This window comes from Arthrobotrys flagrans (assembly GCF_004000055.1).
Source record: "Arthrobotrys flagrans strain CBS H-5679 chromosome Unknown unitig_9, whole genome shotgun sequence".
Classification (NCBI taxonomy): domain Eukaryota; kingdom Fungi; phylum Ascomycota; class Orbiliomycetes; order Orbiliales; family Orbiliaceae; genus Arthrobotrys; species Arthrobotrys flagrans.
In genome coordinates this window covers 1292947-1306903 of record NW_027137551.1, presented here as the reverse complement: position 1 = coordinate 1306903, position 13957 = coordinate 1292947, and the positions used below count along the sequence as shown (strand labels likewise).

Genomic DNA, 13957 nt, shown 5'->3' with positions numbered 1-13957 from the left:
AGGGTATCTTGAATTGGATGGGAGAGAAGAAAATAAGAAAGAGAGAAGGAAGGAAGGAGGAGAAGGTCGATGATGGGATGAATTAGAGGAGGACTGACAGTAACCCCTCAGAAGCTGAGGCTAATTGCTTTGGTTATATCGGTCGAGTCTGTCGGGATGGACACGCGAGAGCTTTTTCCCAGCGAAGTCGCAAGCTTGGAGCTAGTGCGTCTCGATTGCCGGCCAGGATAATGCCCACCCACGGAGAAAAAAGCAAGGGTGGATATCGACGAATGCGCTCTTGCCAAATGCAAACGATGAATGATTCGATTGGGCACTCAATAGACTCCCAGGATTAAAGGCATGAAGGCATAAAGGCAAAGGCGTGTTTGCTATACGCACGCTAGCAGCTGAAGATATGGAAATATGGCAAATTGTCAAGGACCAGAGAAAAAGACGCTCCTATGTTTATGCTCTTTTCTCGCCGTCGATATCGATATCTGATGCTCTAGTTCGGTCTCGCGGTGACGTCCCTGAGAAATGTTGGGGCAGATATTTCGGCCCAAAAGCGCCCAGCCAGTGGCGGAACATGGCTCAGGGTCTGCCCATGTACCCACTTCCACTACCACCCAAAGTGAGGCCGGACAGTCCGGGCCCGACTGCTAGAAGACAGGTACACAAACCTGTGCATGGGCCGCGCTGTTGGGGACAGGAGCTTCAACAATCTTAGCTCATCCAGAGACACTAAGACAACCAGTCCACTCCTTAGTGGAGAAGACGAAGGAAAGCCGCTGCAGTCCACGTCTCGCTCGCGAACAGGTTGGGGGAAAAAAAGAGAGGAGAAGACAGCGATCGCGCAGAGACACCCTTGTTCTCTTCATTTGGCCTCTCTGTATCATGCAAAAGGACGAGACGTTTTCGGCGTTTTTCGAGCTGGTCGGCCTCCGAAGTCGTGGGGACGTTGACATTAACGTTGACCGTATCCTCCTTCCAATGGGGATCCAGAAATTCCGATCGTGAGCAAAGGCATTGAAAGGCCGTGATATATCCATTTTACCCGTAATTTGCTTTTGAGAGTTTATTTCCTTCCATCTTGAGCCCATATCTTCATCATCTCATAAAAATCCTGTACTGGGCTTCGTAGACGGGCTTTTGCAGTGTGCTGTTGGCTCAAACCAAACCTACTTAGCTTGGGAGTTGAATTCAAGTGGGCCTCCACCACACCACAACAAAACGAGCTCGAAACCCAACCTTGTCGACCTCCTCTTCCCTCTCCATTCATAACAACATCACCACTTCCTCCCAATTGACCCTCAATCGAGCTTCACGGACCGTTAGCACAGGTTTATTCTCAACTTATTTGCTGTCCTTCTTCCATCATGTCTGCGAAATCCATCCTCGAGGCCGACGGCAAGGCCATCCTTAACTACCACCTCACCCGCGCCCCAGCTATCACCCAGTCCACCCTTCCTCCACCACCACATAATGCCCCTCCAAAGCTTGCTTCCTTATACTTCCCAGAGGATGTCGCTCCAGAGTCCGTTCTTCAGACTGCAGAGGCCACATACCCGTGGCTCCTCGCTCCCGGTGCCAGATTCGTTGCAAAGCCCGACCAGCTAATCAAGCGAAGGGGTAAGAGCGGTCTTCTGGCGCTAAACAAGACCTGGGAAGATGCCAGGCAGTGGGTTTTGGAGAGAGCTGGAAAGCCGGTGAAGGTTGAGTCCGTGACGGGAACACTGAGACAATTCCTTGTCGAGCCGTTCGTACCACACAAGCAGGAAGAGGAATACTATGTGAATATTCACAGTTTGAGAGAGGTAAGAGCTGCAAATTTTGACATTTTGAAAGAGAAGAACCGATGGATATTTAAAATATAAAATGCTGGGCCGGACGAAGGGAAGCTAGGGCGGGCAGGGTGGGGGCCCTGGTGATCCTTAGGCTATACTGGGTCCACAATGCAGATATATTACGATATCTTTACGAGAGAGAGAGCCATCTTACTAACAAATAGATAATAGGGCGATTACATTCTCTTCACACACGAAGGAGGTGTCGATGTCGGTGATGTCGATGCCAAAGCCAAGAAGATCCTGATCCCAGTCGATCTAAAGGAGTAAGCACATCTCTCTCCAGCTCTCGGGTTTCGACCTGCTAATGATGCTTCAAGATATCCCTCGAACGAAGAAATCGCATCTACTCTCCTCCCAGATGTCCCCGAATTCGTCCACAACGTCCTAGTAGACTTCATCAACCGTCTCTATGCCGTCTACGTTGACTCTCAATTCACGTACCTCGAAATAAATCCATTGGTTGTTATCCCCAATGAGGATGCTACTTCGGCCTCTGTTCACTTCCTAGATCTAGCGGCCAAGATTGATCAAACCGCCGAGTTCGAGTGTGGTGCGAAATGGGCCATCGCAAGAGGTCCTGCTGCATTGGGCATCAACCCTGCGGCTCTTGGCGGTGGAAAGGTCGCTATCGATGCCGGTCCACCACTAGAGTTCCCAGCTCCGTTCGGACGTGAGCTATCAAAGGAAGAAGCGTGAGTTTTTATTACCATCCGAATCATGGATCTACCGTTCTAACATGAGATTTTAGTTACATCGCTGCCCTAGACGCTAAAACCGGTGCCTCCCTCAAGCTCACAGTCCTGAATTCTAATGGCCGTATCTGGACTCTCGTAGCTGGGGGTGGTGCTTCTGTCGTTTATGCCGATGCCATTGCTGCCGCTGGCTTCGGCGAGGAGCTCGCCAACTATGGTGAATACTCCGGCGCTCCTACAGAAACCCAGACCTTCCACTATGCTCGCACAGTCATCGATCTCCTCCTTCGCTCACCTATGCGCGAGGAAGGCAAGGTCCTCTTCATCGGCGGTGGTATCGCCAACTTCACAAACGTCGCATCCACATTCAAGGGTGTGATCAGGGCGTTGCGAGAAGTCGCACCGCAGTTGATCGAGCACAAGACCAAGATCTGGGTTCGAAGAGCCGGTCCTAATTTCCAGGAAGGTTTGAAGAATATCAAGGCTGCAGGAGACGAGTTGAAGCTAGATATCAAGGTGTACGGACCAGAGATGGGCGTTGCAGAGATCGTTCCGGTAGCATTGCGTAAGTTTTTCTTCCCCCGCCTCTCTCTAATACTTCAAATATTGGATCGCGGCTAACAAGACTGTCAATTTTATAGTTGGCGCTACCACCAAGGTCAAGGAATACGGCGAAATCTAAGTAGATTTTATTTCTGAATGTGGGGGTTTTATTATAGCTAGCAAGCGTGTGCGGGCGGAGCGATGGGGCAAAATATATAGAAAAATGACTTGTGAATGGCAAAAGCCGTTTCTGTCTTCCCATCTTGAGGACAATACCTTGTTTGTAATAAAAAAAGAATCTTGAGCCAAAGGCTTCTTCCTTCATTCTTTCCTTCATTCGTTCATATTAAGAAGGCAGTTGGCTCTCTATGCAGAGTGCACAGGCCTTGTCACGCGAGGCCAAGCTTGTAACGGGCCGAGGCTCAAACCTACCAGCCAACTAGGGAGCTACTCGTTCCTTCGGATGCGACAACCTCACGCCATTTAGTTTACATTCCAACCCCAGATTTTCCTCTTAACATCGCCAAATGTTCTCGTCGCTGCAGCCTCACCGGCCGACTATCGTAGGTTCTCGTATATGGTGGTTTGCTAGAAAGGAGTTGACTAATAAGGAGGGTGTGTGCAGCCAAAACCTACTCCTCAAGTACCACGGACAACCACCCGAACCTCATCAACCGCGCCTGATAACAACCGATCGTCTTCCCCATCCGCTACAACCACAACCACAACCACAATAGACACAAAGTCGACTACGACGGCGAAATCGCCTGCTCAAGACCCCATTCCTAAGTCTTAGGCTCTAACACCAGTTAAAGGCGTCGTCAGCCTCACTTCCAAGGCAAAAATGACGTCACTGCCCCAAAATCCACTGTATAACCCATCACTTCGACATCCCGTATTTTTCACCGAAAGGCTTCGTAAGCCATTAGTATTGCCGTCTTTGCAGTCGCAGAGAGGGGTAGGACAGCAGCAACAGCCGGGCGAGGGTTCTGGGCGGAGTATTGTGGCTGAAGGGTATCGGTATATCGAACATCGGAGGCCGGTGGAGGTTGGGAAGTTGTGATGGTGGTGGTGTACGATAGATTGAGATGGCTTGGGTCTGAGATGCGATAGAAGGGAATGGGATTATATATCATTGCTATCAATTGGATCGCTGATTGAACAGTGGAGACCCAGAAACGAGACTAGTTTAAAGCGGATAAACCGTTCGTATGTATGAAGTTCATATGCCTATTATCCGACATCTTCCTCGCTATGCTAAATTTCCCACGATGTCGCAGTCAAAAATAGTCTAAGTACTAGCTAGATATCCCAATAAGAACTCCATGTCAACAACATGAATGCTTGATCTTTTTCAGAAGCTAGTTCAATGTCAGGCCATCCCACGTATCCCAATGCGTGTGAAAGACTTAAGAGATGTCGTCAATATCAACATTATCTCAACCCACGTCCTTCATGAATAGTTGTCCGACCGCGATTCCGGATAGCCTTTCACTTCTTTCCCGAGTTCTGCTGGAAGTTGAGACTATAGCCGCCGGACTTTTCATCCTTCACCATTTGGAAGTTACTTGTACTCAACCCGAAGGGTTTAAGTATTGTATCTCCCAAGCCCTTTAGCTTGCCCATCATTTCTGCTACTTCCTTTTGTTTCTTCTCCTCGAGGATAGGTGGGATCCGCACCAAGGCCTGCTCTACGGTTTTACGGTCGATCGAAGGAATGGACTGGAATTTCAGGGAGCGAGAGGAAAGGATTTTGTAATCTGTTAAATTATTAGTTAATGATACCTGACCCATCACAGGAACCGACAATAGGAACTATACCTTCGAGAGACCCTGAAAGACTCTGCCATGTATTCTGCATCTCCCTTGCTTTTGCTCTCCGTAGCCTGGCCTTCCAGTTTTTACCCCACTCTATGCTTTCCTCTTCATCGTCTCCCACTTCTTCTATCCGTCCATCGGAAGTATCTTGTATCCCGGCACCCTCCCCAGCTTCAATGCTATTGCCTTCTTTCTCCTTCCTTTCCTTCTCTTCCTTTTGTCGTTTTATCGCCTCTCGTTCCCGTAGTACATCGTCATCTTCCCCGCTGACTTTTAAGCTCTCTGTTGCCGCTTCTTCGGCTTCCTTCCATCTCGAAAGCTTAATGAAACTTGCTGCTATATTCGCGTGTAGGATTGTCGTGTGTTCGGTCAAGTATGCCGGACATGATTCAAGAGCGGAACGGTAGTATGAAATGGCAGTTTCGTAGTCCGGTGGAGTGGATGTGAAGTGAGTGTTTCCGGTGGCTTTATCGGCTAGGGCAGCAGAGAGCCTTGTTTGTTCTTCCTCTGGTGAGAGGCGAACGGTGGGGTCTACAGGTTCGTTTACCGTTAGAGCGGAAGGAACAGTGGAGAGAGGGGCCGTCGAGGAGCTAAGGACGTGGGCACGAGGGTTAAGGAGGAGATTTGGAGGTATTTCGGACATGGTTGATGGGATGATTGAAAAATGGAATGGAGATGAATGGAAACGACGACGGCAACTTAGCCTTACCTCTGGAAACGTGCGGTGACGTTCGACGTCGGCTCAACACATTTGATTCCTGCGATGCGCTCAAGCCATTCTCTACACTAACCTCGAAGGACTAGCCCTGCCGCACTAACTTGCAAGCATCCAATCCACCGCTGGAAAACGGTATTTCTACGGCATCATCCATACCGAGCAGCTGTTGGGAAAGAGCTCCAAAGCCCCTTTCTTATCGATAACCCCAGCCGTTCTGTTTCGGGAGGAAGCCGCCGGCTTGGGCTACCGACGTTCATCAACAGGTTTTTTCAGCCAACACAAGGCTCTATACAACGACATCGGCCCTAGGCTTCGAAGAGCTTCGCTCGAGGGCTCTACCGCAAGGATCCTTTAATCCCCAGCCGACAGAATTCGAGTCTTTTCCTTCACGAATTTTCGCCAAAGGCACATATCAAGAATTTCGGGTCACAGCTTTCATGCAGCTGTTGGTCTTGCTATCGCATTAGATATTAGATCGTAGAAGCAGACATACAAACAGAAAAATACAAAATAGAAAGCCTTTGGGGAGGAAGAATAAGCAGCGATGGCGCACGCAGAAACGTAAGTTGTGTCGGCTCACCTAGCACCTGTTCGCCTTGTGGATCCCACATGATCTTGTGGTCGGTCCTCTTTTCGCTTCTTTAATTACCAAAATCCCCACGATCTATCGTCAGCGTATAGCTCGTTTCGTTTCCCCGCTTAATACTTTATCTCGTTTGTTTTCCTCGACAAGGTTCTATTAACAAGGATTTTAATATCATTGGTATGCTTATAAGTCACATCATCAGCTTCGAGTTCCCGCCCATTCGGGCTTGTATCTTTGATATGGATGGTCTGTTGATCGATTCCGAGGACATCTACACCAAAGTTACCGATGAGATTCTCGCCCGTTACAATAAAGGCCGCTTGCCTTGGTCCATAAAAGCTCAGCTACAGGGTCGTCCGACACAGCAGGTTCGTTTATGACCTCCACTTAGTCTTTTGTGAGGCATTATGACTGATGAGCCGACGACGGATATTGAATACGCATACAGGCTTATGACCTCTTCCAATCCTGGGCCAACCTCCCCTTGTCACAAGACGACTACCTCCGCGAAGTTCGTACCCTCCAAGAAGCCTATTTCCCAACCACCCAAGCCCTCCCTGGTGTCCTCTCCCTCCTAAACACTCTCAAAACTTCCCCGTCTAAACCATACATCGCCCTCGCTACCTCATCCAATAGCTTTTCGTACAACCTCAAGACAAAACACCTACAAGAAACACTGTTCTCTTACTTTGCCGAAGAGATGATCATTAAAGGCGACGACCCAAGGATTAAAAGCGGCCGTGGAAAGCCAGCACCGGATATTTACTTGTTGGCTTTGGATAGGATAAATGCTAGGAGGGAGAAGGATATGCTCGAGAAGGGTGTTAGTAAGGATCAAATCTTGGCAACGAAGATATCGCCGATGGAGTGTTTGGTGTTTGAGGACTCGGTTCCTGGTGTTGAGGCTGGGCGAAGAGCTGGTATGAGATGTGTATGGATTCCACATGAAGGGTTGAGGGAACAGTATAATGGACAGGAAGGGGAGGTTTTGGCGGGATTGACCGGAGAGGGTAAGCATTTGGATGAGGAACATAGGAGTAGTGGTAGGACTGATGTTAAGGAAGGAGTGGTTTTGAGGAAAGTAGATGATGGGTGGGGTGAGACGAGGGGTAGTTTGGAAGGATTTGATTTTGACAGGTATGGGATTCAGGCGCTGTGATAAAATGGCTAGACAAGTAAGTACCTAGCTAGAGGTAAGATGCGGCTATGATACACGTCAACTTGTATTTCTAGAAATGAGACAATGGCTTTTAATATGAGGCATTCTAACGGCCTCTTTGCTTGCGAGGCACACAATAACATCATGATGTAGACATTAATCCGACTCAATCCCCCCAGGGGGATTGATTCGATCTTCCTATTATCGTTACTACGAAGCTAAGCAATCATAGCCTCCGAACATCGAAACAGGCCTAGGGGGTTGTAGTTTCATTTATATGAATGAATCAACTCTCAGCTTCATTATTCAAGCCGTTTGACGCTACAACATGACATCTAGACCGACAGCATGCATACAACGACAACGGTTACCTGGTTTCAAAAATTCTCACGCAAAGGACGGCCCCGACTAGGCAATTCCCGACCATACCTATGCATGGCAACTCACATCAGACACTAGGATTGGCCTAGACGTTTTTTCCTTTCGCTAGTATGCACATGAGACCAAATCTGTCTTGAAGCTGGACGGCTAGCTAATGCTACCTTGCATGCATGTGTCAAGCCGTCACTTTACTAAGCCAGCCTTGCTGCACGGGTATGCTTGTCATTGTTTCAATGGAACAATGCTTGTTTTTATGGACTTGGCTTGGGAAATGGACCAATTGTATTTGTTCGTCTCCCTGAAACTTCGTTGAAGTGAGGTATTAGGGCTGAATAGCTATTCCAATACCCGGGAGCTGCAGTTAGTACAAGTGATTCCCAAGTAATTATCCCCTCGTTCAGTTCATAAAGATAGGTCCCTCACGGCTTGTAAACACTTCAATATTATAACATGATCTAGATTCTCGAGTACTTAGGTTTTTCTTGGTGATATATTGTAGTTTATTTGTGTTCCAAAATTCTAACCTACATATAAATTTAACAATCTTGTAAGTCAATATCTAGGATCCAGCTTCCTAGGATTCCTTGGATTCGATAGTAACGCTTGGTATGTTGGTATTTCTGCCAAAAGCTCGCAAGCCAAGAGCCTGAGTTAACGCCTGGCCGTGGCTCTAGACGCCCTTCTCACGGCTTTTGTCTCCGGTTCTGGTGCTCTCGGTGCTTCTATTTCTGGCACTGGCGGCCATGGTTGACCGGCAAAAAAAGCTCTTTCTTCGTCTCGTCGTGAAGGCAGCTCTCTCGATACCCGTGCCTGCACCTGTTTTTCAATCCTGAAATCCAGGTCTCTCTCTCTCTCGACCATTTGCTCTCGTACTCTGCGAGATACCTGCTCCTCTATCCCTGCAGCCATCTCTAGTTTCCTATTAGCCTCAGTCTCGTTCCCTTTTTTAGAAGAATTTGATCGTGATAATTTGGTACCTTGGACCATACGAAAAGCACAGTACACCAAGACAGCACATTCCGCGAATCGGATCAGCAAAATTGACGGGTGTTCTGCGAGCATGTGTGCGTGATCTAGGAAATAGCAATTTACCTTAGTAAAACTCCAAGAAAGACTTTCGTGTGGTCATTTAATCCCAGAGTGTGTACAAAGCACCATACCTTCGAGAAACTGATTACTTTTGAGCATCATTTTGTCCAGCCAGAGTTGGTTCCCTTGCACTTCCGTCAAATTTCGGATATCGAAGCATGATCCGTCTATGACCCTTTGGCATCGCTCGGAAGCCCGAATAATCTAAGGTTTAGAGGTCTAGGGTTAGCGGATCTATGTGAAAAGAGACCCTCTTTTAAGATGTATGAAATATCTACCTCGTTTCGTGAGCATTCTTTCCACAGATCTATATCTTCATTCCTCTTTTCCACTTGTAGGCGCGTCTCCTGCCTTTGTTGGAAGAGGCGGACCTGTGACTCTATGAAATATACTACAAGTCCGACAGCAATAGTTGTTATTCCCCACCGAAGATATCTCCAGAAAGTCCAAATTTTCGCCATTCTTTTTTTTTTTTTTTTTTTGAGGATTAAATATTTAGAACGGATGGTTGGCCTGTCTATAGCAAATGAATTGATGAAGTAATGAAACTAACACGAAACCCTAATCGAACTGGGCGTGAGGCAGTCCATTTATACATTGAATTCATATTTACGGCCCGGTACCGAACCGTATAGACACCGATGATAAGTGCTCCACGGTCTCGAAGAAGTAGTAAAAGCAAATTCATGACAACTCAGCATTTAGGGGCTTTGGAGAATAATGCTAACTCGTTTACATTTGCCTTAAAATATGAGAATATGACCGGCCACGTTGGTGTAATAGTTAGTTAAAGTTTGTGGGAGTTTGACAGTTGTCATGCTGTAAATATGTGCGTATATACGTCTGGACCGGGTGAAGGTGGAGCAAATGATCATGTATCCAGTAGCAGATAGATCGATAACCAATAGTTTTCTTTTACGAAAATGCTGCTTGAAGAGCATAGCCGAATTGGTATAATAATTCTCTACTTTGGAAAATTCATATCGTAACGAGCATACGCACTTTCGAAATGTCGTGAATTCTCGCGGGCCTAAACTTTGGCTTCAGCTATTCTACCGAGAACACAAATCCGCGCTAGCTTTTAGGTTCAAAACCCAGCTCGAGCGAGGTTAATTGACTTGATGGAAGTTTGCCACGTAGGCTATGAATATATTTTATTTTGTCTGAAAGTTAAATGAGTAATCGAAGGAGCATATGATCTCAGTTAATCGACGCTGCCGAGCTTATTTCCCATGTTATGGAGTGTTCTTGAAATTCGAAAGCTTCCCCGAAAAACGATAGCGTGGTGACCAGTGGGGTTCCCGTTTATAGTTTCAGGCAAGTAATCTGCAGGGCGGGGCCCCACTTGGAAGCCTTGCATACAAAATTGCCATGTATCCTTCCCCGGGGTCAGCTATAGTACTTTTATTATTAGTATATCCAATGGCTCCGAGGCTTCGACATTAGTGATTTGTGTTTTGGGCCGACATAAAGTAGCCCAACGAGGTTGAACGACAAGTAACCCTGACCGATCAAGGCCCCATTTCTAATCAATTAAATAGAGAGGAATAGAGCCTAATCATTATTGAAATTCATATCCAAGAGTTTGTCGTTAATCTAAAGGAAATATTTCATGCTTTTGTTGTTCAGTCGAGTCTGTAGTCACGAAAACGATTAATTAAATGGCCCCCATATAATGCCACACAAATGCCTCTGCCGCCATGTCTCATAATTTGATTGGCGAACCAGTACTCTCATTCTGCCAAAGGTCTTAGTTACTATGTAAGTACTCGGTACTGCGGACTTAAAAGTGTTAACCCGAGACTCTGACCACCCGGGGCCCCGGATAGATATCTCTCAGAAGCAAAAATATGAGATACATCAATGATATCAGTACTGACACGTAGTCTTGTGACTACACGTCCGTGCATTTGCATGTTCAACACCCACCGGCCACCACCTATGGCCCACACGACACCATGGAATCATATACCGCTATTATCAAATTCCACATACACATGCACATATGAAGTGTTAGGCAATGGCTGGGTCTCAAAAATAATTTCGACGTTAAGACCTTTAAGTGTCGAAATTCATTCCTAGTAATCAATTTTGAAACCCCAAGACTGTGTAGCGTTTTTGGTGTTGAAGATCCGGGCCAATCGACGAGGAATTTAGAGGCTTAGTATAGAGATTGATAGTGTGGCAAGCTTTCAATAACCACATCTTCGATTGTCTTAGCTCAGATTCATGTTAACATATATCTGTGAATCTGAAGGGAAATAACTTCATTCTATGCACGACTCTGGAGCAGTTTCCTGTGATACTCTACGGCTCTGCTGCCTACAGTGCTTTGAGAATTATCAAGATCTTAGGGTATCAGATAATTATAATCAATTTCATTAATCGTGTTCCATCTCGCAGGCCCGCCCGCCAACAGATACCTTCCCATAAACTCCCATGCAGCCACCTCAGGATAGGAGGATGGCCTGATAAAAAGAAAAGCCCATGAACATGGTAATAACGCCAGATATGCATATAACTACATCAGAAAGCAGCGGAATGCCGCCTCTGAAATTTCCCCACTCTCGGGCTTGGTTCCACTGGAAATATTCGGGATGGCGTTTCCTGGGGTACTGTAGATGCCCCCGCCTCTGTATGCATGCGCTTCCCAAGTACCCACAAAAGTGAAAATATGTTTAAGATAAGGCTAAACATTCCGACTGTGATGAGGAAGGTTGGAACAAGTACGACGATCCGGCCGAAGCGTACGAGTTCCTTGCCGAAACCTAGGAGCTTTCGGCAGGCCTCACTATTTTGAATATTCTACATTTCACGATCGCAAATTAGCAAATGTTTAACCCATGTCTATAATATCGCTTTTTGAGGGGAATCTTTGACTGGGAATCTTATCGAAGGGAACATTCTTACTTTGGCTGTAACACACGCCCACCATGTCCCTAACCTTTCAACCCTCTGCCCCCATACTCTTTCTACCTCTTTATTTACTTGGGGATATATCGGACCAGCCAATGAAAGTACAGCGGAAAGTTTCCCAGCTGCTGAGAAAATTGTTGATTTTCGGAGTCCACCTAGTGGCTTCGCATCCAAATTGCGAGTTAATTTATATGGACCATTGTTAATTCAACAGCCCTGCTTGTGGAATACCTACACTATTTAAACATTGTGAAGCCATTGCCGGGCTGGATACTGCGGTTGTGGGCATTTTGATTGTGGAGTTTGACTAATTATTGAAATATCGACGATAGATGCTATTGAAAGACTATACCCTAGGAGATAGATATGCCGGGATTTATAGAATTAATTCACTACAAACGATGTGGGATATGGGGACCTTTGGATTCGGCGGCGGAAGCCGGGTCTATGGAGCACGAATATTAAACCCTATGCATGACAACTCATGAAGGAAGCGCCTTTACATTGTTCAGAGGTCGTAATTGTAGTCAGCTGCGTCAAGCTGCAAGTTCAATCATTTATAGGACATTTGGTGTTGGCAGTGCTGTGTGTGTACGTTGGTACGACACAAGAACGTTTTGTTCGATATCCACGGCGAATAATTCACTTTCCAATTCTACGTAGCTGTCTTAGATCTCTGAAAGCACGGGTGTGGTATGCGGAATAATACCAAGCTTAAAATAAGGCAATATAGACAATAGTTGGGATCGGATTGCTGGTTCAGAAACACTCGAAGCACACACGCACAGACGGAAAAATGTTCACTTTTCGAGAGGGACTTCCAGTATTGTCAATTCCCTTAGAAACCAGTAACCATTGAAAATATTACACAGAAATCGCCAAAAAAAAAAAAAAAAAAAAAAAAAAAGGGAATAAAAGAAATTTCGAAGAGAAAAGACCGAATCTTAATTTCGATGACATTAGCCAGAATCCCCATGATATACTTCTTCTACTGCCCAAGGGAAGCCCGATCAGAGTAGTAACCTATCGATAAACATGCCAAATTCTTACAGCCTTAAGGTTGTTGCATTTTTACTCGATTATCCTACTCACCTTTCCATCATGCAGCTCATGATCTTGACTGTGCATTGCCACGTAGACTCCAAAACTCGAGCATCGGGTATGTAGTCGAATAGAAACCCGATTTTCTGTGGACATGTATGTACATTTGCCTAACGGTTTCTTGTCACGCCACGGAAAAATTAGCTATGGGCGAAGAGGGGTAGTTCACAATTCTTGGAGTCGCCGCAACGGTAAGATTTTGCGGGGTTGGTTTTGAAAATGTATAGCAGGTGTCTTGATTGTGAAGGCTTAGAGTATCATAGCAACTCAAAGGTCGGCCAAGGTCTCAAAGCATATGCATCTTCGAGCTTCTACTACGATATCGATTTCGGATATTTCGAAGCATCGGAATTAGAAGCGGTGTTAGCGCTGCGGAATTCCAAGCTTTGCAAATTTGAAGCTAGATCGAAGATGGTTAGCGGAGGGGCATACTCGTGCGAACAACCCCGCCAACACCGCGCTTTCCCTTAAATGGTAAACAATATCAAACGGCGGGTTCCTGCAATGTGTTGATCCGAACAGGGGTTTTCATCATAGGACTTCACTTGAAGTTCTATTTCAGCTGAAGAGATGCGTAATAAAAGTTGCACGAGTACTGGTTATCTAGGAATTCATTATTTTGAAATTCTTGGTCCGCCGACATAGTGTTCTCCCGACCCGGTTCAAGATATCCCGATCTTGATTTTTGCAAAGTTGGGAAATTTCTAGCCTCAATGAAGTGCTGTGCAAGTGCTCGACTTGAACTGGACATTCTATGGCTTGTTGGGCCAATACGTCGATATATATATATTACCTAAGTACATATATATTAGAGCTTACATCTACGTCTAAATAGCCATTTTACAAGACTGTTCGTTGTACTTAGAACGTTAGTATCGGAATCTGTGTAACTTATGCGAAATTTGAATGATTCGGCCTCACGGCCCACACAAGCCTCCACGCCTGAGACGGTTCATGAGTAAGGACTCAGGAGGGTACATGTACCTTGATGACAAAGATTCACAATACCGTTTACCAAAAACGTACATGCGTGCTCCCGCGCCACTGAGGACTTCGTTCGATAATCACGTAGCCACTCAGATTAGTTGGATGCAATAGCCCTGACCTGGAGATAAACGGTGAAAA

The 13957-nt window shown here is 46.2% G+C and overlaps 5 protein-coding genes across 5 annotated transcripts; 3 read left to right on the top strand and 2 right to left on the bottom strand.

The window, feature by feature from the left end:
* Positions 1–1358: 1358 nt before the first annotated feature.
* On the top strand, positions 1359–3203 carry DFL_005752 (uncharacterized protein; the record flags this gene model as incomplete). The annotated part of the gene is made up of 5 exons (XM_067635059.1): positions 1359–1796; positions 1998–2092; positions 2147–2521; positions 2578–3086; positions 3163–3203. The coding sequence occupies 5 exons, from the start codon at positions 1359–1361 to the stop codon at positions 3201–3203; spliced, it is 1458 nt and encodes a 485-aa protein (XP_067489528.1).
* A 388-nt stretch (positions 3204–3591) lies between these two features.
* DFL_005751 (uncharacterized protein) lies at positions 3592–3860 on the top strand (the record flags this gene model as incomplete). The annotated part of the gene is made up of 2 exons (XM_067635058.1): positions 3592–3627; positions 3690–3860. 2 exons carry the CDS (start codon positions 3592–3594, stop codon positions 3858–3860), a joined length of 207 nt encoding a protein of 68 aa, XP_067489527.1.
* Positions 3861–4555: 695 nt separating this feature from the next.
* On the bottom strand, positions 4556–5754 carry DFL_005750 (uncharacterized protein; the record flags this gene model as incomplete). Its single annotated transcript, XM_067635057.1, has 4 exons — positions 4556–4824; positions 4886–5413; positions 5592–5640; positions 5698–5754. The coding sequence occupies 4 exons, from the start codon at positions 5752–5754 to the stop codon at positions 4556–4558; spliced, it is 903 nt and encodes a 300-aa protein (XP_067489526.1).
* Positions 5755–6144: 390 nt separating this feature from the next.
* On the top strand, positions 6145–7345 carry DFL_005749 (uncharacterized protein; the record flags this gene model as incomplete). The annotated part of the gene is made up of 3 exons (XM_067635055.1): positions 6145–6161; positions 6389–6554; positions 6635–7345. The coding sequence occupies 3 exons, from the start codon at positions 6145–6147 to the stop codon at positions 7343–7345; spliced, it is 894 nt and encodes a 297-aa protein (XP_067489525.1).
* A 1204-nt stretch (positions 7346–8549) lies between these two features.
* Positions 8550–9109, bottom strand: DFL_005748 (uncharacterized protein; the record flags this gene model as incomplete). Its single annotated transcript, XM_067635054.1, has 4 exons — positions 8550–8637; positions 8704–8799; positions 8905–9019; positions 9094–9109. 4 exons carry the CDS (start codon positions 9107–9109, stop codon positions 8550–8552), a joined length of 315 nt encoding a protein of 104 aa, XP_067489524.1.
* Between the last annotated feature and the right edge of the window lie 4848 nt (positions 9110–13957).